The sequence below is a fragment of the Pelmatolapia mariae genome, linkage group LG12 (assembly GCF_036321145.2).
Source record: "Pelmatolapia mariae isolate MD_Pm_ZW linkage group LG12, Pm_UMD_F_2, whole genome shotgun sequence".
Classification (NCBI taxonomy): Eukaryota; Metazoa; Chordata; class Actinopteri; order Cichliformes; family Cichlidae; genus Pelmatolapia; species Pelmatolapia mariae.
In genome coordinates this window covers 21,765,035-21,788,494 of record NC_086237.1, presented here as the reverse complement: position 1 = coordinate 21,788,494, position 23,460 = coordinate 21,765,035, and the positions used below count along the sequence as shown (strand labels likewise).

The 23,460-nt window shown below is 40.2% G+C and overlaps 1 protein-coding gene, 1 long non-coding RNA gene and 1 pseudogene across 2 annotated transcripts; 2 read left to right on the top strand and 1 right to left on the bottom strand.

Annotated features, from left to right (window-relative positions):
* Positions 1 to 3,324: 3,324 nt before the first annotated feature.
* On the top strand, positions 3,325 to 5,067 carry LOC134638269 (piggyBac transposable element-derived protein 4-like). The gene is made up of 2 exons (XM_063488787.1): positions 3,325 to 4,509; positions 4,627 to 5,067. The coding sequence occupies exons 1-2, from the start codon at positions 3,325 to 3,327 to the stop codon at positions 5,065 to 5,067; spliced, it is 1,626 nt and encodes a 541-aa protein (XP_063344857.1).
* Positions 5,068 to 13,145: 8,078 nt separating this feature from the next.
* Positions 13,146 to 14,297, top strand: LOC134639454 (uncharacterized). The gene is made up of 3 exons (XR_010095355.1): positions 13,146 to 13,386; positions 13,684 to 13,768; positions 13,866 to 14,297. It is a non-coding gene; the product is annotated as an uncharacterized LOC134639454 (long non-coding RNA).
* Positions 14,298 to 15,237: 940 nt separating this feature from the next.
* LOC134638268 (kinesin-like protein KIF2A) lies at positions 15,238 to 22,299 on the bottom strand (annotated as a pseudogene).
* Between the last annotated feature and the right edge of the window lie 1,161 nt (positions 22,300 to 23,460).

Sequence of the window (23,460 nt, the reverse complement as noted above, 5' to 3'; positions counted from 1 at the left end):
CTCAAGACTCCATTGCTGAAGAAAAAAGCATGTTGAAGCACATTCAAAGTTTGCTGAAAAACATTTAGATAAGCCTGTGAAATACTGGGAGAATATAGTCTGGTAAGATGAGAAAATTAAACTCTGTGGATGTTGTAATTCAAAAATAATACAAAAAAAGGATAATGGCCAAATGGAAACAGGTGGGAGGAGATCTGCTTAAACACATTAGGAACACTAAGTAATAGGAAAGAGAAAACAAACGGCAATAAAAATGTCATTCCAATACAGCACTTATTAATTGAAGCGAAAAGTTGTTGTTGTTGTTGTTTAGTTGTTACTCCTGTTCCATCTTTGCTGGCGTTTTGTTCATGTTTACCTGCTTTAATAAATTCACTTGCTTTTGGTTCTAGTCTCTGCTCTGTCTCCTCCAGTGTCTCCATTTGTGTCCTCGTTCTTGTTCAACACAAGCACTTACTGTGATTTTTCTAAAAATAAATATGATTCAAATTTTTTGAATAGCAAATGTTACTTCAAATAATGACTGCATTGTTATATATTTTATTCACAGTTTGCAGAGTGCATCTTAAAAGATGTTCCAGTAGAGTTTGAGAACTCTGCTGCAAGTCTGAGACAACAATTGCAATATGTCTTCTTGAGAATACAGGTATCATTACTAATATAAATTAAATGGTAAACAATAAAATATTATCTTGAATGTGTTTTTAATATTGTTCTTTTTTTGCTATAATGTTATTATGTAGTCATGCAAACAGAGTTCATTATTATTAAAAGTAAAGTATTTGCTTCTTGTATTTGAAGATGACCTGACTGACCTATGCCACTATTGTGGGAACCACGATGGTGACACTCAATGGATAAATGATTATGCTTTACATGTCCTTAGCCTATTCAGCTTAAAAAGATGATAAAAAAATCACGAAACAAAATTTAATTTTAAAAATATCACAGACCACACATCATATGACTTATTGTAGTTGTAATGAATGGTGGACTGCTTTATGATCTGAGTATTTTGCAAGATTGTTACTTACATACTTATTTGTATAACACTTTTAACAAAATACTCGTGTTACCTTGTTTTGTCTAATTCATACTGGCTGCAACATTTACCCACGGTGGTACCACAGGAGCTGTGCCAAGAAGCCCCGCAAGAGCAAATAAAACGCATTTGTTTGTGAAGCATGTTGGTCAGAAAGTTAGGGTTGCTGTCAATTTTTCTAGGGATTTGAAATGTTTCTTGTTTTGTATCGTTGTCTCCTATAATATTTATTGGTTGTTTATTTGTTTATTAATTCATTAATTTATTTTCGTGTTGCTGTGTATGTTTCTGTGTTGTTCACAACATTAGAGTTCAGCTTTGATTGCAATTTGTTTGTAGGATTATTCAATTATTTTGTGTTTCCTAACATGTTAGCATAGTTACTGTATGCAAAGAATTAATATATATGTTGTTCCATGTTACTGTTGTTGAGCTTCCGCAATACCCCCTGTTTCTGGTCTATTTGTTAGTTTATTTTAACTGGTGGTTTCTTCTTTAATTGGATGTAATTGTTGTTCGTTTTTGGTTTTCGCTTCAATTAATAAGTGCTGTATTGGAATGACATTTTTATTACCGTTTGTTTTCTCTTTCCTATTACTTAGTGTTCCTAATGTGTTTAAGCAGATCTCCTCCCACCTGTTTCCATTTGGCCATTATCCTTTTTTTGTATTATTTTTGAATTACAACATTTTTGAAATTTGACGTTTTATGCACAGGTTGAAAATGTCATATTATCGGTATTAATGTTCTTTTAAAAGTTATTCAGCAGTTCCAAGGGACTGATGGAGATATAATATGTCACATATAACCCTTTCGGATGATACCCAACAAGTTTGAAGCAGAAATATTGTTTCAGTAACAAGAGATAGTCCACAATCACTTTTTGGCAGGTTGAAAACGACATATTATCGGTATTAATGTTATTTTAAAAGTTTTTCAGCAGTTCTAATGGACTGTTTGAGATATAATATGTCACACAGGACCCTTCTGAATGACATCCACCAAGTTTGAAACCGAAATATTGTTTCAGTGACAAGTTATAGGCCACAATCACTTTTTGGTAGCGCTAAAATGCCATGTTCTCTGAACAAACAAGAAAGAGTCATGGTGATACTGGCACAATAGGTCTTTATTGTTTTAACTACTATTCGACAGTCTTATAACAAATATGAACAACGAGAGTAGACATACTAAACCTGTAGGCATTAATTATTCCATCGTGATGCATGTAGTCATTCGTGACTGCGCTACACACTGAAAGCAACCTTCTGATAAGCGTCATAATTCGGTTACAAGAAACGTTAAAGTTCCATAAATGCATACCTTTGCCTAATGACAAAGGCATAAATGTGTTTGGGTTTTTTTTTCCCCACACGTTATATCAGTTGCACGGAAGTAGCTGGCAACGCAAGTAATCCGGGCGCTGCAGCTTTAAGCAGCTGCGCGCGCTCCCGCGGACGGCAATCAGTTTCTGGCAGACAATCACTTTTGGGCACAACACCTGGCATCACTGCCCATCACTAACTGCCAAAGAAGCTGATTGTCCTGTCTTTGTTCAAGTGATGTAGAATGGCGTCTGGCTTTGGGAACATAAAACGCAGCGATGGTAAGTTTCACCCTGTCTATTTATTTTTCCCATCGCGGTGTATAAGTTGTTTGGGGATCTTTGTTGCTGCGCTGCTGTTGAATATAGCAACCGTTGTTTCTGGCTGCAGAGCGTAGCGCTAGCTGCAGGTTCATATTAGTTGTCAGGGCGGAGAGTTTCAGCACGGCCTAAGCCTTTGAATGGGCGCCTTACCTTTGTTAGCATGCCCATTCAGAAGATATTTCCCGATACCTCTAGATTCTTATCATTAGATAACAACAAATGTCTTGTATTGTATTTTTTTTATTTGTCCACCAGGTGGCGCCCTTATTTCACATTTGACGCCTGCTGGAAAATACAACATTTACAGCTGGAAAATCCCACATTCAAAGCAGTGTCTTTCTGCTCAAATGATGAGTTTGGGTCATCATCAATGTGTGTGTGTCTTAAAAAAATAAAGGAGTGTGTGTCTAACCTCAGAATCAAAGAGTGTGTGCCTAATTTCAAACGTTTTCTCCTTTTGAAGTCTGCAATGCAATGCAGTGCAGTGCACACTGCAATGTAAACAAATCAAATATCAAACGAATACCAAAGCCAAATTAGACTTGTTTTGTCTGCAAGCTCGGCTTGTTTGTGCAGCTGCACTAAAACCGTGGTTATAAGAATGAGCAGTAGCGCGGGAGTAATCTTTTTCACAATGGCAAGACGGTACAACACGGAGGAAGCGCTGCAAATCATCATGGACCCCGACAGCGAGGATAGCGCCTCATCATCCCCCGAATCCTCGGAGTCTGAAAGTGAGAGCGGAGAGGAAGAATCAGCGGGGTGGATTTCAAAAAATGGAACACAGTGGTCACCTACGAACGCTGAGACGCTCCGCTACGTTCCAGCGGCCACGGGACACACCGGACCCAGTTTTTACGCCATCGCCCGGATCAGTGACCCACTATCCAGCTTTTCCCTTTTCCTCACGGATGACATTATCCAGCACATCGTGTCAATGACCAATCTCCAGGGGAGACGTGCTATCGCTGACTGGAGGGACGTGGACAGCGATGAGCTGCGTGCCTATGTCGGGCTACTAATTCTGGCCGGTGTTTATCGGTCCCGAAACGAAGCCACGATCAGCCTCTGGAGCGAGAAATCCGGCCGGGTGATTTTTCGTGCAACCATGTCGGAGAAAAGGTTTCGCCACATCACCAGAGCTGTGCGATTCGACGACAGACTTGCGAGACCAAGACACTCTGACGACAAACTGGGTCCATTTCGCAAGATCTGGGATATGTGGACCCATCGTCTCCAAATGATGTTCTTCCCAAACAAAGAAATTTGCGTGGACGAACAGCTTGTCCCTTTCAAAGGGAGGTGCGCCTTCAGGCAGTATATGCCCAAAAAGCCGGGGAGGTATGGGCTGAAGGTATGGGCGGTGTGCGACGTGGAGACGTCTTATGCCTGGAGGCTGCAGCTGTACACGGGCAAAGCAGCCGCTGGGCGCGCTGAGACCAACCAGGGTATGCGAGTGGTTCTGGAGCTGACGGAGGGGCTCCAGGGACACAGCGTCACCTGTGACAATTTTTTTACTTCCTTCCCTCTGTCAGAGGAGCTGCTAAGGAGAAAAAATACCCTGGTTGGCACCTTTCGGAAGAACAAGCCCGAGCTTCCGCCAGAACTGCTGCAGACAAGGGGGAGAGAAGTTTTTTCCTCCGTGTTTGCTTTCACCTCCACGCAGACGGCCGTCTCATACGTCCCTCGCCGCGGCAAAAATGTGCTCCTGTTGAGCTCCAAACACCGGACTCCAGGAATCTGCGACGGACCCAAGAGAAAGCCGCACATAATAAGGGATTACAACAAATCCAAGGGAGGTGTGGACAAACTCGATCAGGTAGGTGTCATTATGCATCAGTTGCGCACAAATTTATTCATTCTTGCTCATATATTCTTGTGTAAAATATACGTAGGTTTAATGTTTTTGTGTGTGTGTGTTTTGTTTTTTTATTAGGCTGTTAGCACCTACACCTGTAGGAGGCGGACGAGACGGTGGCCGTTAGCCCTTTTCCACCATCTGCTTGACATTTCTCTCTACAATGGCTATGTCCTGTGGACCGCGGTGGACCCAGCTTGGCAGCGAAGTAAATCTTACAGGAGGAGGCTCTACATAGAGCAGGTTGGAGAAGCCTTAGTGCAACCACACATTGCTAGGAGAGAGCGACTTCCCCGCTCTGTCCACACAGCAGAGTTTGTAAGACAGGCACAGGCCGCTGCTTCTGCTGATGCTGCAGATCCTTCTCCCGGCCCCTCTGCAGCCATCAAACTAAAGATGAGGAAGCAATGTCAGCTGTGCCCAGGAAAAAAAAGGAGGGTCTACACCGTCTGCTGCAAATGTGGGAACGGGACATGCAAGGACCACAGCCTGACCATCTGCAGCAACTGCTCCACCTGAGCAGGACTGCCTCCCACCCCCCCACCCCCCACTCCCAGCCCCCACTCCCCCCCAGCGACACCCCCCCAGCCCCCACTCTCACTCATGTGTCTTATACCTTTCCCCATTCCAAACAGTATATGTTCATTGTTATATAGTTCTAAAAATAAATGTTTTCTTGTTCAAAGTGATCTTGTATTTTTATTTTCATATTTTTTATTTTATTTTAGAACACAACAAGGTAATAGTACATAGTGGTAATAAGCAATAAGTAAATAATAAGTGCTAATAAGCAGTTAACATAATCAAAAAGTGAAAACATGATCACCATTATATTACATTTACTGTGCTCCTAGAAAAAAATAGTAATAGCGGGGACCCAACCACTGTGCCCCGCGGCTGCTCGAGACAGACCCGCGGGAGAGGCAGACTTCTCCCGGGGTGCAGCAGCACCATGTCCGGCTGCTCGGGCGGGACCATTTTCTGCCCTTAGGGCTTTTAGAGGGTGCATTTTTTTTAAATCAACAGAAAATTATATATTTGTTTTCACGTGGTATCGGACGTGTGTGCTGGGGACACGGGGACCCAAGAACTATGCCCCGGGGCTGCTCGAGACAGACCCGCGGGAGAGGCAGACTTCTCCCGGGGAGCAGCAGCAGGGTGCTCGGGCGGGACCATTTTCTGCTCCTGCAAAAAAAAATAAAAGTCGATCGAAATGAATGTTGCTGCCAATCTTTGGTCCATCTAAAGGCCTAATTATAATAACAAACGAATATTACTTCAAATGTTTTTTTTGGAAAATATTTAGTTTTTTTGTTTTTGGGGGCTAAAAAAACAGGGCGCTCATGTAATAAACCTGGGATTTAAAGGGTTAAAACAACGAAAATATAATTAAAACTTTATATGAATATTTCAGGGAGAAGTAGTTTTAAAAGACTGACCAATTTAAAGTGGAAAAAAATATGAATATATAATCTTTTTATTGCACTTTTTGGGGAGTGTACATTTTTGTACACTAGGGCTTTTAGAGGGTGCATTTTTTTAAATCTGCTCCTGCAAAAAAAAATAAAAGTGGATCGAAATGAATGTTGCTGCCAATCTTTGGCCCATCTAAAGGCCTAATTATAATAACAAACGAATATTACTTCAAATGTTTTTTTTGGAAAATATTTAGTTTTTTTGTTTTTGGGGGCTAAAAAAACAAGGCGCTCATGTAATAAACCTGGGATTTAAAGGGTTAAAACAACGAAAATATAATTAAAACTTTATATGAATATTTCAGGGAGAAGTAGTTTTAAAAGACTGACCAATTTAAAGTGGAAAAAAATATGAATATATAAAGTTTTTATAGCACTTTTTGGGGAGTGTACATTTTTGTACACTAGGGCCTTTAAAGGGTGCATTTTTCTAGGGCCTACCAAGGGCTAGCGTAGCTAGCTAGCGCAGCTAGTGACCCTTCGAGCACCCAGGCTTGGCTTACAGTGATGCGGCTGACACTGGTTTCACCACCCGATCGCTCTCCAAGAGTGTGTGTTTTAGCTGGACTTATTTTTCGTTTATATGGGCCGATGATGCTGGTCAATGTGGACAAAATAACTGAGTTGTTTGGTGGTGGCTAGCGCGGAGCTACAACCGAGGGCAGCTACCCACCGGTGTGTGACAGAAAAGACATGCGGTGAAAGAGACATACGAAGCGGCGAGGCGACCGCGATCAACCGGTAGTGGCTAACGCGGAGGTCAATCGTGGATCAGGGAAACCGAAGGCAGGAGCGTGAGGTGAACTGAATTTCAGGTAAGAAGTTATGAACTGCACTCTATTTGGGTCAGATATAAACCGAGTTTAGGTGTAGTTTATTTTCGTTGTGCTGACCTTTTACAATCATACTGCCAGAGTTTCTATACAGCTGTGTGGGCGCTAAGTTACTGACATTGAACTTTATTTTATTCATAAGGGTTAGTTCGTGAGAGTTGCCGTACAAACGGAATCGTCCCACATTCAGAGACAATATTACGATTTATTCTGTCGTTATCAAGCCTCCCCTGTCATCCTCTCGCCTGTTGAAACTTCAGTCATGAAACTGATCAATGATCGGCTTTTCTCTCGTTTGTTTATCACGCTAAACAACAGCAGCACGTTTAAGCTTGATCAGCTGTTGTTAGAATTCATTTGCTTTTAATTTCTAGTATCAGCTGATGTTTGATGGAGCCACAGCTGTAAAAACGGCTGGTCCAAACCAGGAGATGTCCTTACTGAATCATCAGAGCTGAACTGGTGATGGAGAAACAGGTTTACCCTTTAGGTGACATGTATGAGTTGAAGGGAAGTTATGAACTGTTTCTGAGAGACAAATAAAGACCAAGCTCCTTTTTTGTGTAGCTGACAGCTGGTAACTGTGCAGGGGCGGATCTAGCAAAGCTTTTGCCAGGGGGCCAGGTAGGGCATTAACAGAGAAAGGTGGACACAAGGATATACTTTTCTTTCTTACTCTCATATAAAATATTTGGCTTTTATTAAATAGTTATCCGAATCTTACAAGTTTGTATAACAATACACAAGATTGGCTGTAGACCATTGTTCATCATTCAGAACACTGTGTAAAAACAACAAAAAACAAAAAGTGAATGCGAAAGTGCATAAATATTTATTTTACGTGTTTGATGTGTGTGGCGGGGCGTGGTCTGCAGTGCCGCTGCAGGGGAGGTGGACCCACCTGAGCGGCATCTGCAGTCATGCCTCTCGGGCGTAGTCTGTGCTCTCTCGGCTGTTTTTTGGGTGTATGTTGGGCTGTGAGTTGAAAAGCTACAGCTGGCTGTGTGGGTACACCAACCATGTGTGAAAAGTTGTCCATAACGTCTATTACTCTTGGTATTGCATGGGTCATAAAAGATGATAGTGTTTTATTTAATAGAGGCAATGCCAAGGATATATAATTGTAGATAGTGTAACCTTAAATATGAGGCACCTACTGATGCCGTAGGTTTTTTTGTAGTGGTACTAAGAATGTAGCCATAATAGCTTAGAAAAAAGAGGGGGTTAAACTGCATTCACATGAGCTGAAGTTGTTTCTGAAGGCTAACAGATGAGTAGACCGAGAAAAGGGAGAGGCTAGTTGTTGTATGACTCTCCTCTGTGAATGCCAGCTTTATTCTTGCTGCTCTGTGTAGTTGTTCGGCATTGCTTCAGGGCTATAGAGCCAAAGATGACACAGAAGTTTGTGTCATTCCTGCTGGTCCTTTCGGGACTTGGCTACACCAGTGAAATTGTTTTGCAACAAACCCTCAAACAGCACCAATCTTGTACACAAAGCGCACGGGAATAAGCTTGAAAGCTAGTGCCAGAGGTGTGCTGCAGCCCCTGTGCTGGTTAGTATCATTGATAATGTCCCTAAATCCATAATCTCTGTCCTAAGATCAAGAGTGAGATGTGAACTAGATGCACAGCAGGGCTGCAGTAGGAACCAGTTCTGTCTGTCTGGTGTTGTATCCAGAGCAGGGATTGCCCTCTCCCTCTCTCTCTGGGGGCTGGTCCAGATTCAAGCCAGATAATCATTAAATTAATCCATGATGAGTATAACAATATCAGTTCTATTAAACGGTCATTATTTTCCCCAAATAAAACAATTTTAGTTGTGATTAATGTGAATAATATTAATAACCTAATGATAATGACATATAGCAGTGTAACAGTCGGTTCAGATTACTTTGACATAGGTAACATTCTCAGAACCTTGGCAGCACTTCTCCTTGTACAAGTATAGTTTTAGTACTTTTACTTGGGTAAAGGATGTGAATACTTCCTTCATTACACACACACAGGATCTTAGAGTAGATCTGTCTACTCCAGTCAACCCTACAGACAGTTTGTTCCTAAGACTCGGTGCCAACCTACATCGACGATAGCACCTCCTAAGAATGATACTCCATCCAGAGATAATAGAGGTTTGAGGAACTGCAACATTATCCTTACATATTTATGGTGGTTTAATTGTTATTCAAATTGTTGCTTTCTATGGCTTGGTATTTTTTGTTTGTCAGTCTTTGTTTTGTTTATTTCCATCATGGGTTTGCCCACTTTAGTTTAGCAATTATTTTACTATAATGCAAAAAATCTTGGGGTTTTTTGCTTTTGTTTTTTGTCCACCAACTCTTCCTGTGCAATCACACTCAAAAAAATAACTCTTTAAATGAACATAAAAAAATCATGGAAAGAATTTCCACGTGATTAAATTGCTTTATTTTAGCATTATGCAATTCTGTAATTCCAACTTAATGTACTCAAGTTGGACCAACTTAATTAATGATTGATGAATCAACGTATTTACTGCATTTGAATCCAATATAAGATAATAGTGTTGATCCAACTTTAAGGGTTTTGTTCCAACTCAATTCAGTAGGTTTTCTCCAACTAATGTACTAAATTTGGTTCCAACTTAAGTTAATTGAGTTGAACCAACTCATACAAATTATGTTAGTCCAACACAAGTGTTTAATGCAAATAGAAAGCCATTTAATAATGTGGAAATTCTTTCCATGATTATTTTAAGTTCATTTAAAGAGTAATTTTTTGGAGTATTTAACAAAGTCTAGATAACATGCATTGCACTATTACAACATCTAAAACTTAAATAAAAAAAATTGTCATACAGATCTTTTTGTTTTCTCCAATTTATTGGATTTATAGCAAATTTGAAGAATACATGTAATGCAAGTTATATCACAGGAAAAAAAAGTAGTGGACATAGTGGAAACTACAATGAACGGCTGAATCAAATGATTTTGAAGGTCAAAGAGATGCACTTTTAAAAAAACAAATATCACCAATTTTGTGTATCTCAAAATGAATAAAAAATGCATGGTATCATCTGTCTGCAGTTCTTTCTGGTTCATGTTCCAGATACATGGTGTAGCTGTTGTACTGGCAACATTTCTCAACGTGAAAGAAGAGTTTTGAGAACCTGTACTTTGTTGGACAGTTTGTGTGCATCCAACTCCATAAAAATCTTCTGCAGAACCTCAAAGGTGTACCTTAGTTCCGGAGGGTAGCTCAGGTTTAGTGAGTAGACCAGACCAAGCAACATTGCCACTGCAAAAGCCACATTGCCCAACTCACCCATCACTTTCACCCCCTCTAGAACAACCATAACATCCTGAGGGTCATCGCCAGGCTCCGCACCCTCTGATCGAATGACACAGATTCCAAAGACTGTCTCTGCTATGGCAGTGGCGATGCTTTTGTCAATGTCCTGTGACAATTAAAAAAAAAGAGATAGGTAGATAATGATTTTTAACTAATGTCCATTGCATACAGTTTTAAAAGCACCCATTTGTTTTTACATTAATGTAAAATACCTAAAAGCTTTATTCATTCAAACTTTATAATAATGTAAATGTAATCTGCCTGATACTTTTTCTGACTCAAGACAATCTAATTCAATACCTCAACAAAGTCCTGTCTTTTAAAATATTGAGTTGTGATAGGGGTGGCTGTGGCTCAGGAGGTAGAGCAAGTCATGTACTGGATTAATCCTTGGGTTCTCCAGTCTGAATACCAGAACTTACCATGGGTAAGATACTGAACCCCAAGTTGCTCCTGATACATCCATCAAAGTGTGAAAGTTACATAGAAATACTTGTATGAATGTGTGCGTGAATGGGTGAATGAGGTTATTATAATGATATTATTATATGACATTAGTTCTGTGATGATATTATTTTATGAGGTTAGTATAAAACACTCAAGAATGGTGCGTGCAGTATCTAGTGAGAAATATAAAGCCCTTACTTTTCCTATTTTTAAAAGGTAATTTTTAAAGCCACAATCTTCTTGTATGTAGCTTTTTATATGTAGTTTGAGCCTATCTTTGATCATCTCCTTAGATAAAGATACAGGCAAATTAACATACCAGGTAATCCTTCACCAGCTTCTCTGGATCTTCATTCAGGTACACGCAAAGACTTTTGAGGATGCATTCTCTTCTGACTTCAACAGCAGCAGTCTTAATACACAGAGGAAAAATACATAAATTACCCAAATATACTCTCACTCTCCACACACACACATATATATACACACACACACACACACACATATATATACACATATATAAACACATATACATATATATATATATATATATATACATATACGTATATCTATCTATCTATATATATATACACAAATACAGATATATATGGAAATCCATTTCAACAACCTAGCAGTGGGGTTAAAGAACGTTTTGTGAGAAATTTAGAGGCTATTGTTTTGCAGTCTTTACGCATTTTAGACAAATCTGTCATTGTAATATTATTATATATATTATTATTTTAAGTGAACCCTAAGTAATTAATGACTGGACTCAATCAATCACTAAGACCCTTTCAATATTTTTAGCCCAACTACATTCAAATCACAAACTTGATGATGGCCAATGATCCCTTTCATCAACGGTCACTTATGGGGTTGGATGGCAGCTGCATCCTGAAACAGATTAGATAAATCAGTCCCACAAATTTCAAATTAAAAATGATCACCTTACCTAAAATATCATTTCACAATTAAACATTTGTTATCTTTACAGGAGGGCACTGCAAGTCTCTAAGTTTATTAAGTAGACAAATATTTTATATCAAAAAAATTAAAAAACAGAAAAAATTATCTGTTCATGTTTGGTCTTTCCTCCTCAGTGTACTAAAAACATATATCAATTGTTAAGTAAACTACTGTGCAACAGTTGCAACTTACAAACTTACACATTTCAACAACCCATACGTAAAATGTGTATATATCACAACAGTTTCTGTGGTAGAGCCCAACTAGCTAGCTTATCTGCAGAGGTTAAGTTATAAACAATATCTACATTTGAAGTAGCTATGTCTTTCATATTAGGCTTTTATACTTGTACTAGCTTGACATTGTGCTATATTGTTCTACTAACGTGTTAGCTAGCGAGAATGGCATCAACAGACAGATTAAAAAAAAAACAACAAAAAACCCAAATGTGAATAAATATCACTGAAAAGAATAGACAAACTAATGTACGGTGTACATTTTAGGACATCGTCAGGTCTCAGGAAAAAAGTTGTCAGGTATCAGTCTCACACGAAAAATTGTCAGGTCTCAGGAAAAAAGGTGTCAGGTCTCAGGAAAAAGGTTGTCAGGTATCAGTCTCACACGAAAAAGGTTGTCAGGTATCAGTCTCACACGAAAAATTGTCAGGTCTCAGACTCACATGAAAAAATGTCAGGTCTCAGACTCACACGAAAAATTGTCAGGTCTCAGAATCACACGAAAAAATGTCAGGTCTCAGAATCACACGAAAAATTGTCAGGTCTCAGAATCACACGAAAAAATGTCAGGTCTCAGAATCACACGAAAAATTGTCAGGTCTCAGAATCACACGAAAAAATGTCAGGTCTCAGAATCACACGAAAAATTGTCAGGTCTCAGAATCACACGAAAAAATGTCAGGTCTCAGAATCACACGAAAAAATGTCAGGTCTCAGACTCACACGAAAAAATGTCAGGTCTCAGAATCACACGAAAAATTGTCAGGTCTCAGAATCACACGAAAAAATGTCAGGTCTCAGAATCACACGAAAAAATGTCAGGTCTCAGTCTCACACGAAAAATTGTCAGGTCTCAGAATCACACGAAAAAATGTCAGGTCTCAGAATCACACGAAAAATTGTCAGGTCTCAGAATCACACGAAAAAATGTCAGGTATCAGGCTCACACGAAAAATTGTCAGGTCTCAGACTCACATGAAAAAATGTCAGGTCTCAGACTCAGACGGAAAAATGTCAGGTCTCAGAAAATCTTCCTGCAGGTGGCGCTGTTGTCATGTCCCATCCGAATTGATTTCCAAATACGTCATCAACGTGTGACAGTGGGAGAGCGCAAGGTCATTGACCTCACCGGAGTTTTACCGCGGTCCAGGCTCCTAACGACACAAGGTAAGTTTAACTTTTTCTCCCTTTTGTTCATATTTTTGCCACAGTTGTGTGATATTAAGTTGCGGTTATGTTGTGAAAGTTACATATCAAAGAAGGAAATCTAGTTTTGTACATAAACAAATCAGCACTATTCTTGTCTGGCCAATTCGTTCTAGCTAGCGACAGCGGTGGTGAAACGTGATTTAAATTTAAACTGTTTAGTAATTGCTTTTTATACGTTTCAGCAAATGGACAAGCTGAAAGCTTACGAGCAGCCTGCATCCTTTCTCTCGCTGTTTTCTCTTTTCTATATTTCTACTGTTGAGATATTTTGTGATCCTGATATGTATTTTTCTGTTGTTGTTTTTAGACTTTTCTGCAATATGTCATCTGACGATGATGAAAGGAGTATCCGACTCTGGCTGGTTCTTATGACTGTACCAAAAATACTTTTTTTTTTTTTTTTAAAGAGCATTAAAAATAAATGACGAAAGTACAACTTATTTATAAACTACTGTTCACCTCTTTCATATCAAAGAAGTGTATATTTTGCTACACATATTTTATTTGTGGGCACTGAATAGACGCTGCTTTTAGTATAACTGCCACCTAAAAAGATTTAGTAATTTACTGGTTAATTACTTATGTTCAGTGTAAGAGGTGGGTGATCAATTAGACTGTTGTTGTTACACTTAACCTTTCAAGATACGATGATAATAACATTGTTCAACAAAGGCTTAAAACAAAAGGAAATCAGCTGTGTACTCAATTCATATGGGCATAAAATAAGGTAAGTCTGCATTTCAACAGTTTCCATGACAACTCTCTAAAATTACAAAACATGCAGTTTTCCTTTAATATAATGTAAGTCTGTTGTCTTTTAACAGTGAGAGGCATCTGAGACGAGTTTTAAAACTTCTAGGGTTGAAGCGAAGATGCCCCCAACGACCTTTTACTGAAATCACGTTTCACCACCACTGTCGCTAGCTAGAACGAATTGGCCAGACAAGAATAGTGCTGATTTGGTTTCGTACAAAACTAGATTTCCTTCTTTGATATGTAACTTTCACAACATAACCGCAACTTAATATCACACAACTGTGGCAAAAATATGAACAAAAGGGAGAAAAAGTTAAACTTACCTTGTGTCGTTAGGAGCCTGGACCGCGGTAAAACTCCGGTGAGGTCAATGACCTTGCGCTCTCCCACTGTCACACGTTGATGACGTATTTGGAAATCAATTCGGATGGGACATGACAACAGCGCCACCTGCAGGAAGATTTTCTGAGACCTGACATTTTTCCGTCTGAGTCTGAGACCTGACATTTTTTCATGTGAGTCTGAGACCTGACAATTTTTCGTGTGAGCCTGATACCTGACATTTTTTCGTGTGATTCTGAGACCTGACAATTTTTCGTGTGATTCTGAGACCTGACATTTTTTCGTGTGATTCTGAGACCTGACATTTTTTCGTGTGATTCTGAGACCTGACATTTTTTCGTGTGATTCTGAGACCTGACAATTTTTCGTGTGATTCTGAGACCTGACATTTTTTCGTGTGATTCTGAGACCTGACAATTTTTCGTGTGATTCTGAGACCTGACATTTTTTCGTGTGATTCTGAGACCTGACAATTTTTCGTGTGATTCTGAGACCTGACATTTTTTCGTGTGAGTCTGAGACCTGACATTTTTTCGTGTGATTCTGAGACCTGACAATTTTTCGTGTGATTCTGAGACCTGACATTTTTTCGTGTGATTCTGAGACCTGACAATTTTTCGTGTGATTCTGAGACCTGACAATTTTTCGTGTGAGTCTGAGACCTGACATTTTTTCATGTGAGTCTGAGACCTGACAATTTTTCGTGTGAGACTGATACCTGACAACCTTTTTCCTGAGACCTGACACCTTTTTTCCTGAGACCTGACAATTTTTCGTGTGAGACTGATACCTGACAACTTTTTTCCTGAGACCTGACGATGTCCTAAAATGTACACCGTACCAGAGGCTGCTACCAGGATACTACATGGTGAGAAATTTAATGTTACTTCATTACAGTTCATGATGGCATGTGAAAATTCTTGCTGATTGGTGTCTAAAACCCGCTTGGTGTTAAATTAGTGATTACTCATGAGATGCTTCAGAGGCAAAAATGAGATGGAGTGAAAATGTCCTTTAGCTCCTGCACTAGGAGCCTGAAAAGCAATTCAACTTGACTGAGGACAATGGTAGCTGCATAGATAAAAGTCCAACATTCGATCAGTTCATTTTGTTATTCATGTTTTTATTTATTGCATCCACATTCTGTTTGACATCACAAGATTGGCAGTGAAGCATGGAGTTTACATGGTGCTTTTCCAAGTTTTCCACGTGCTTGCGTAAGGCTTGCTTCTCCTCCTGCAGTGAACGGAATGACTTCACTTCATCTGTTGAGGAGAGCAAAAGCATTTCACACATTTAAAAGATGTAGCAGGAGGGCTGTATTCTATTGTTAAGTGATGTGCGTGTAAGTTTCGGGCATACCTCGGAGCTTAGTGAAGATTTCTATGTTTCGCTCTAGGATCTGCTCCAGCTGCGTGGCGCGAGACTCCAAGTCAAAAATCCACCTCCTCCGTCATCTCTAGCAGCACCTTTTGATCTTCCAGCCACCGGATAGACTCCTGCTCAGAGAAGAACAAAGAAGTTATAAATTCACTGCCAGGAGCTGCAATTTATCTGGATTCATACAAGTATGTATGAGAAAAAGAAAGAAACAAGGAGAGCTGGAGTGTTTTCTAACCTGGAAAACAGCTCTGTGGTCCTCTAGTAGGACCTGCTCCTCCATCTCCACCAACTGTGACACGGCCTCATGGAAGGTGAAGAGCTGAGGAGACACTTCTTCCTCCTGTGTTTACAGATCCAGCAGCAAGATCCAGATTTAAACAAAGGAGATCAGGCATTTTTAAATAGCTACTTCTAAACTATGGCTTCTTTCCCTTTATACGTCACGATGTCTCCAACAAACAAATATTCTTGAAACTTGAGTAAAAACCCATGTTTATTATTTGGGTTTTAAACCAGACTGAGTTCTTCCATTTGTGTTATTATTATATTATCTCACTTTTTTGTATGATGCATTTTAGTCAAAAATCTAATTTTCTTAAAATTCTTAAATTAAATGGACTTAACAAAAAGCTACAGCACAGAGATCATTTCTGAAATCTGGTTATCAGTGGACCTCACCTTCATCACTGATAAATAAAAGTTTGAATGTTAATCCAAAAAGAAAACACTTGGGGTGGTGTAGGGGTAGTGAAATACGTGGCAGCTGTGATATGGTAAATGGGCTGGTACTTATTTAGTGCTCATATACCAGTATCTTGCACTGATTGCACCTTGTAGGAGCCAGGGACTGAACTACTGCAGCTGCAGCAAGTTCCAGATGCAAACAGTCTGATTTGTGCTTCAAAGAATCAACTGTGAGCACTTACATTCTGCTCACAGAGAAGTTTGAGTTCGTCTCTTTGTGGTGAGATGCTCAGCCACTCTTCATCCAAGAGATCCAGCTGGTTGACAGCATGGATATTGGGGCGTCCCCCTTCCATCACTTGGTTGGGGTCCACCGTTAGCTCCTTTACCCTGCAGACCAAAAGAAGAAATAAAGAAACGCATCAGATCGCAGCGACCACAGGTCAGACCTGTTTTTAACCAGGCTGATGTTTGGTTTGCGGTTCATGGTTTGTGCAGCATGGCAGCTTCATGACAGCAGTGATGTCATGCACAGGCACAGATGACAATGCTCAATTTCCAGATATCAGTTTTCATGGAGTCTGGGTGTTCAGAGCTCATGTTTAACTAGGCTCTCACAGAGCTGATGAGGGATTACAGCACTGTACCCAACCTGCAGGTGCCAGGGCCAATTAATTAGGACTACGGCCGGGATAAGGGATTACCCGCTGAGTGTTTGGCTCAAACAAAAGCTCACTGTGGATGCATTTGCCAAACAGCTAAAAGTCGAGTTTTGCACCAGCATTCTGACTTATCACACCCAGCTATCGCAGTTATCCCTGACATCCGGGGCATGAACAGCGATGAAACAACAGAGCAAATAAAAGACACACCCACACAGACAGACAGACATATTGTTCTTCAGGATTTAGCAACACAATTTAAAAAAAAAAAAAGTTTTGTCTACAGTTCAGATCAAAGTCAAAGCAGGGATGAAAAGATGAATCACATCAAAACATGCAGATGAAAAACAGAAAGGGGAAGACGGGAAGCGTAGCGCAGTGAGGAGCTGATAAATGAGCTCATGGGTGTGTTTTATAATGCATTAGATACACAAAGGGACAGCATGCACTGTGTGTATTTGTGCGTGTGGTGCTGTGTTTTGGGAAGTGCTTGACCTGCTGGGAGAGGTAGCAGCAAAGTCATCATACTAAAAGGTATTGGTGGGCGAGTGCTCAGGGCGGCTTCCCTGACCGCTCTGGGAGAAGGGGATGTCTGACGGACTAATCCCAAACTCCTTCACTCTACACAGCCATCATACCAGCACACAGAGCAGCAGAGGGCAGGAAACAAGAAGGAAAGAAAGTAGGAAAAATAAGGGAAGAGGATACAAGAGTCAGAACGAACAAGAGTAAGCAGAGAAATTTGGAGTAGTACAGCTAATTTCAGATTCTATAAAAGCCACTGGACATTACAGAGGAATCCAAAAGAGCTAAAATTTCATAAAGGTGAATAATCCAAGAAGTTCCTGTAGCAAGAAGATACTGTCCAAATCACTGGAGTGGGTTATCTCAACCCCACCTGTTAGCGTAGTGTAGTGTGTTGAGTGTGTTCTCACAGGATGTCATCCCAGGAGAAATGGTTGCAATCTGGAGGAAGAAACAGAATATGTCATTCAGATTTATTTCATATTTATTAACCTGTGGAAGAGATGTGATAACATGGCCAAAGACTGTTTATGAAGACAGAGGACTAAATGAAGTGGTAGCCAACACTTAGGAGTCAGCTACTCAGCTATCCCTTCACTGCATGCAGACCTTCAGGGCTAACAAGCTTTTGTTGATCTCTGCTCCCTCCAGACCAGTCTGCCGGTCAGCGCTCCATGTATCCGCCCCCCTCTCATTGCCCGCAAGATCGATGAGGGATAACTTTCCATGCATCTTCCCCTTCCTCCGGAGAATGATCTGGAATACGGCGTGGCTGCGAGAGGAGTGAGCGTTGGCTGACATCTGCCCTGATGTTCTTTTGGGGGGTGATCAAGATGATGAAGAAGAAGCAGCAGCAGCGAGGGCAAAAAATGAATAACTTTAGGAGAAGGAAAAACATCCTCAAAGAACATGAATATTGTGCTAGACGACGTCTGCATGACAATAAACGAGTTTCAGAGTTTTGATCTGATCACTGATCAAATACAAGAACTCAAAGTCTCGGGATTCCTGAGAAAGTTCCTGCTGTCATACCTGCAGCTGTTTCCCACTTCAATTAGTTTCAGGACATCCTCTGTGCACTTGACCTCCTTCTCCTGCAGCCCCACCACCTGCACTTGCCGTTTCCCATCCTCCAGTACCCTCAGCTTAGCTTTATGTTCCAGCAGGTCAAACACCTACAAACACAGTTCTGTCAGCATTAAATAAAATCTCTCCTTAAGAAAAAAATAAGAAGGAAAAAAATGATCACACATCACTTGCCTTCTCACTGTATATTTCAAAGAAAGCTGCGTACACTTGTAGATCTAACTTTTTGTAGCTGGGTTCCTTCAACAAGAGAAATATATCCCGAGCTGCATAAAAACACATGAGAGATCGAATTCCAAAACAGATCCAACTTATCCTTCAGTCAACAAAGCGCTACATCTGATGTGCTTACCAGCTAATGCATAAATTCCTTTGGAGCAGTCTTGTTTTTTCCCAGAGAAATCGCCACCCATAGTCTGTGACACAATGAAAAAATAAACATATACAAGTTCAAATGTATTTTATACACAAATTATATAAGATGCACTCCAACTACAAGGATAAAAGTCTTCTGTTTTCTTAAAGGCACATTAATTGTAACTCACATGTGTTTTTCCACTGCCTGTCTGTCCGTAGGCAAAGCAGGTGGCCATGCCTCTCTCAAAAATGGTTTCCACAAGAGGTCTGGCTGTGAACCTGCAGGAGAAGACAAAACACAGTCATGTGCTACTCCATCCCCAAATTTATACATAAAATACTAACAATTAATTCAATTGTTTGTTAGTCACCTTTCTTCTGACTAAAGGAATTATATTAACATGTAAAAAAACAGATTTCAGTTTTTTATTATCTATGAATTTGCAACTTGAAATTGTCAAACTGTGGCTATTATTTGAATTAGTTTGGTTTAGTAACAATGCAAATAGATACAGTCTTTTGTAGTACGTTTCTAAATGATTAAAAAAAAACAATCACAATCAACACATTTCGGTCCAATTCCGCTGGCCGAGCGGCCAGGTCGCACCCCTCAATGAGTGTGGCTGCACTGATCCAGGGTTTCCTCCCCCTAGCCGATATTAGTGGCAAAACACTGACTTGTTCATTTGTAGTTTGTGCATCAGAAACCTTTTTTTTTTCCAGACATAGCTGTCTGCAAACATCTCTCAAAACTAAGCTAAGACAAACACTGCAAATACTGGAAAGTCTGGTTGTTCTTGATTGTGCGCCATTGCTTGGCAGAGACTCTCCGCCTGTGTCTTTGGTCGGCTTATCGTGTGCTGCATCACATAATCTGAATCTGACTTGAAATTGAATAAATCTAACAGCTCAGATGTCGCTTCGGGTCACAAACCTGTAAACCATCTCGTTTGTGGTGCTGTCGTCAAAGACGTAGTCAAAACGGAAGGTCTGGTTCTCCAGGTAGCGGGTCAGGTCCACTTTTTGTTTAGGTTCATGAACCATCACCACATCCTTACTGGGAATGGTGATCACATCCAAATCCTTCATGGACAACTCTGAAACACAGCAGAGGCGACACTTTCAAATACAACAATATAAAAAAGTACTTAGCACGTAGCATGAGGCGAAACTCATCAAAGACCTCACCTTTTTTGTTGAGTGGACGTTTCCTCACACAAACGCATATTCTGTGCTCTTCAATCTGGACAGTGCAATGAGAAGGACATTTATTAAACTTTGGATGAAGGTCAATTCTTACCGATCAGGAGCGAAGAAGAATTTTCACCAGGTCTGCTCTGGCCAGGGGCCGGTAGTCTAGACTGGCTCGGAAATCTCGGATCATGTACATGATCTCATAGTTGGGGATGGTGGTGTCCACCTCCTGAAGGACAGAGACAGACAACATGACAATTATTCTCATGTCAAATAGATACTCACTTCAATGTAATCAACTCTATGGCAAAAAGAAAAAAAAAAAAAAAAAACGAACATCAGTGTACCTGAGCTCTTTTCTTCCTGAGCTCCTGCTGCTGAAGCCGGCGTCTTTCTCTTTTCTCTTGAGGTTTTTCCTCCTCCTTCACGCAGTTTGACTTCCTTCGTGCTGCCATTTAGAAAAGAAAAACAATAATTCTCCCACCTTTCACATCATGTATCAACAGCTTTCTCTTCCTCTTTCATCTCGCTTACAATATGTCACTTCTACTACTTTCCCAGCGTCTTCTATCAGCTTTCCTTTCTGTTGGCCTTTATTTAAACAGCAGAGAAACCTTGGGCTGGCTCCAACAAAGCAGAGCAGTGATACAGCTACTATACACCAGGATGTAGCGGCTGGCACACAGTGTCTCCCACATAACATTAGCTGATTGCTCTACATAACCAACAAAAGGCCTTTGCAGCACTGTGTTTCAAAACCTCTTTGTTTTTGTTTTTTTTGTTTTTTTATTTGTGTCCTCAAACACAACAGGACATGTGACCTCTGAAAGGAAAATTAAAAAAACAAAGACAAAACCAAAAAACACTTACAATGCAGGATATTTGCCTTGCATTACTGTTTTAATCCAGTCTGATTACAGTAAGAGGCTGTTTCAAATCAAGAATGATCGTCTTAAGAAGGTTATTCCAAAGCTCCCGAGCACCACACCCCCAGATTAGTTTTGTTTCAGGTCAATCAAACTATTAGTCACCATTATAAAGGAACACAAGTTAGCAAACATGTGAGTAAAAGCCATTTTTAATTCAGTGCGGAGTTCATCAAAACTGTGTTATTCGATTAGCTCGGCTCAATGCTCGCCGCTGCAGCCCCAGCTTCCCGCTGCAAAGCCCTGCCCGAGCCCTGTGACACAGTCCTGGCCTCCTGCTGGCTCCAGTCCCTGAGAACCCAGACTATCGGAGCAGAGGGATTAATAATCTGCTCTAATCTGGGAGGAGAAGATGAACTGGGTCAGCACCGGGACAAGAAATATAAGAGGAACTCAGCACCGTTACTGCTTATGGGCTATTCAGTCTGTGTGGAGGGGAGCTGAGGGGGTGAGGAGGGGGGACAAGGCATTCACATCATCCTCTCAGCTTTCCAAATGACAGCGAGCACTTTGAATAAAAGGCTATCGTTGCTGTCTGAGCCCAGAGACGTAACACACATTACCGCAGGCTCTTCCACGTGTGTGCCCGTGTGTGACTCAGCAGAAACCAGACACACACACACACACACACACACAAAAAGCAGCACAGCCAAACGACACCACAATTTTTTCCCCTCCTAATACCCAGAAAGCCAGTCTGCTGGATGGATTGTGAGTGTGCTGCTTCTTGTCCACACAACAGCTCTGAGCAGTACGTGGCAGACATTTGGCTGCGCGATCTTCTTATTTGACTAGCGGTCTATCGGACTCTATTGGAAACTATCAGAATCACTGTGAAGCACTGAGGACAGGGGTAACATGCAGGTGATACATACAAAGCTGTCCAAACTCCTTTCTGGATAGCGGCTGATGTGAGGACTCTGTGATGAACATGTGGTCAACAAAGACATGACATTAAAAGATTTTGATGATATGCTTTTGTGCGATCGATGCATTTTTACTAACGCTGACAGTACATTTGGATTACAAAAAAGAAAAAATCTTATATGGATTATACTTCACATTTGCATGAGGGATTAGTCTAGAAGCTTTTGGCCAACTGCTTAAAACTGGTTTCTTGAAATGATAATTTTCTTGACGAATGTCATGATTGTTACCGTTCTGTAGCTGCTGCTGTGTCTGGGCCTGAGTGGGCTGTGCAGGCTGCTGCGATGGAGGAGGTGGAGCAGGCTCTGGCTGCTGAGGCTGTGGAGGTCTGGCCCGGGTTGGAATTGCTTAAGACACAACAACACAAAGATTAAAATACAAATATCTCTGATCCAAATGCCACTACCAAGCAACATTGACAGCAAAAAAAAAAACAACAACCCTAAAATAAATAAATGAATGAATATTAAAAAGGAGGAAGGAGAAGAAAAGAAAAAACAAAAGATAATAATAGTAATAATAATAATAATAATAATGAATAAAAAACTCAGAATATGTTTACTTTGGTCAAATTTGTTAGCACAACAAACGTGGATGGTTCACGTGTACTGAAACTATAAGGCTGTGAGTGTTATATTTGTATTTCAGAAAAATGCTTTCTTATAAGGAAGCAGCTGAAAGTTGTGGGTCGTTCTGTATATAAATGGATTAGTCCGTATTTATCTATTTATCTTTTCTTTCTTTTTTTTTTTTTAAAAAAAAACACCGGGTGTCCGTACTGATGCACCACCAAAGGGATTTGTGTCTCCTCCTTGTAGCTTTTTCTTGTTTGCTAAAAGTGTAAACGACTACACTGGAGCCACTATGTTTGCATTGGAGAACATATTCTATTAAACTATCTAATTTTACATTTAAACAACTACTGCCTGCCCACACTACAGTACTGTTTGGCCCGTGTTTGATGCTTGCCATGAAATGAGTATGACAAGAAGCTTTTATGAGACCATAGGTGCATAAATGCAAAAACGGCATATATGTGGATATAAATGAAAAGCTAATGTCAAGAAATAAAAATGATATGATGCTTTTATAAATGCTTAAAAAGTTAGTTGTTCCTGCACTCAAAAAAGTGAAATTGGGTGGTTATTGCATTTACAAACCTCTAACATGTGATTTGAACAAAATTAATTTATGTTTCCAAGATGAACGTAATTAAAACATATACGATCTGCATAAAATTTATCAACTTAGCACCTCTTAAATTTATTCTTGTTCAGATGACATGATAAAATCTAACAAGAGTGGTTAGTTGCCTTAAAGACTCGCGATATCACAAGATCACACGTGATTTTAACCACAGGAGACAGGAAAGCACATGGTTTGCTTCGCCTTCATCTTGGAAAGGTAAGAGTGAATCTGTCTTCATCCATCCAAATGAAAATACTTTTTGCGCAAAAATATCATTAGTACGGTGTACATTTTAGGACATCGTCAGGTCTCAGGAAAAAAGTTGTCAGGTATCAGGCTCACACGAAAAATTGTCAGGTCTCAGACTCACATGAAAAAATGTCAGGTCT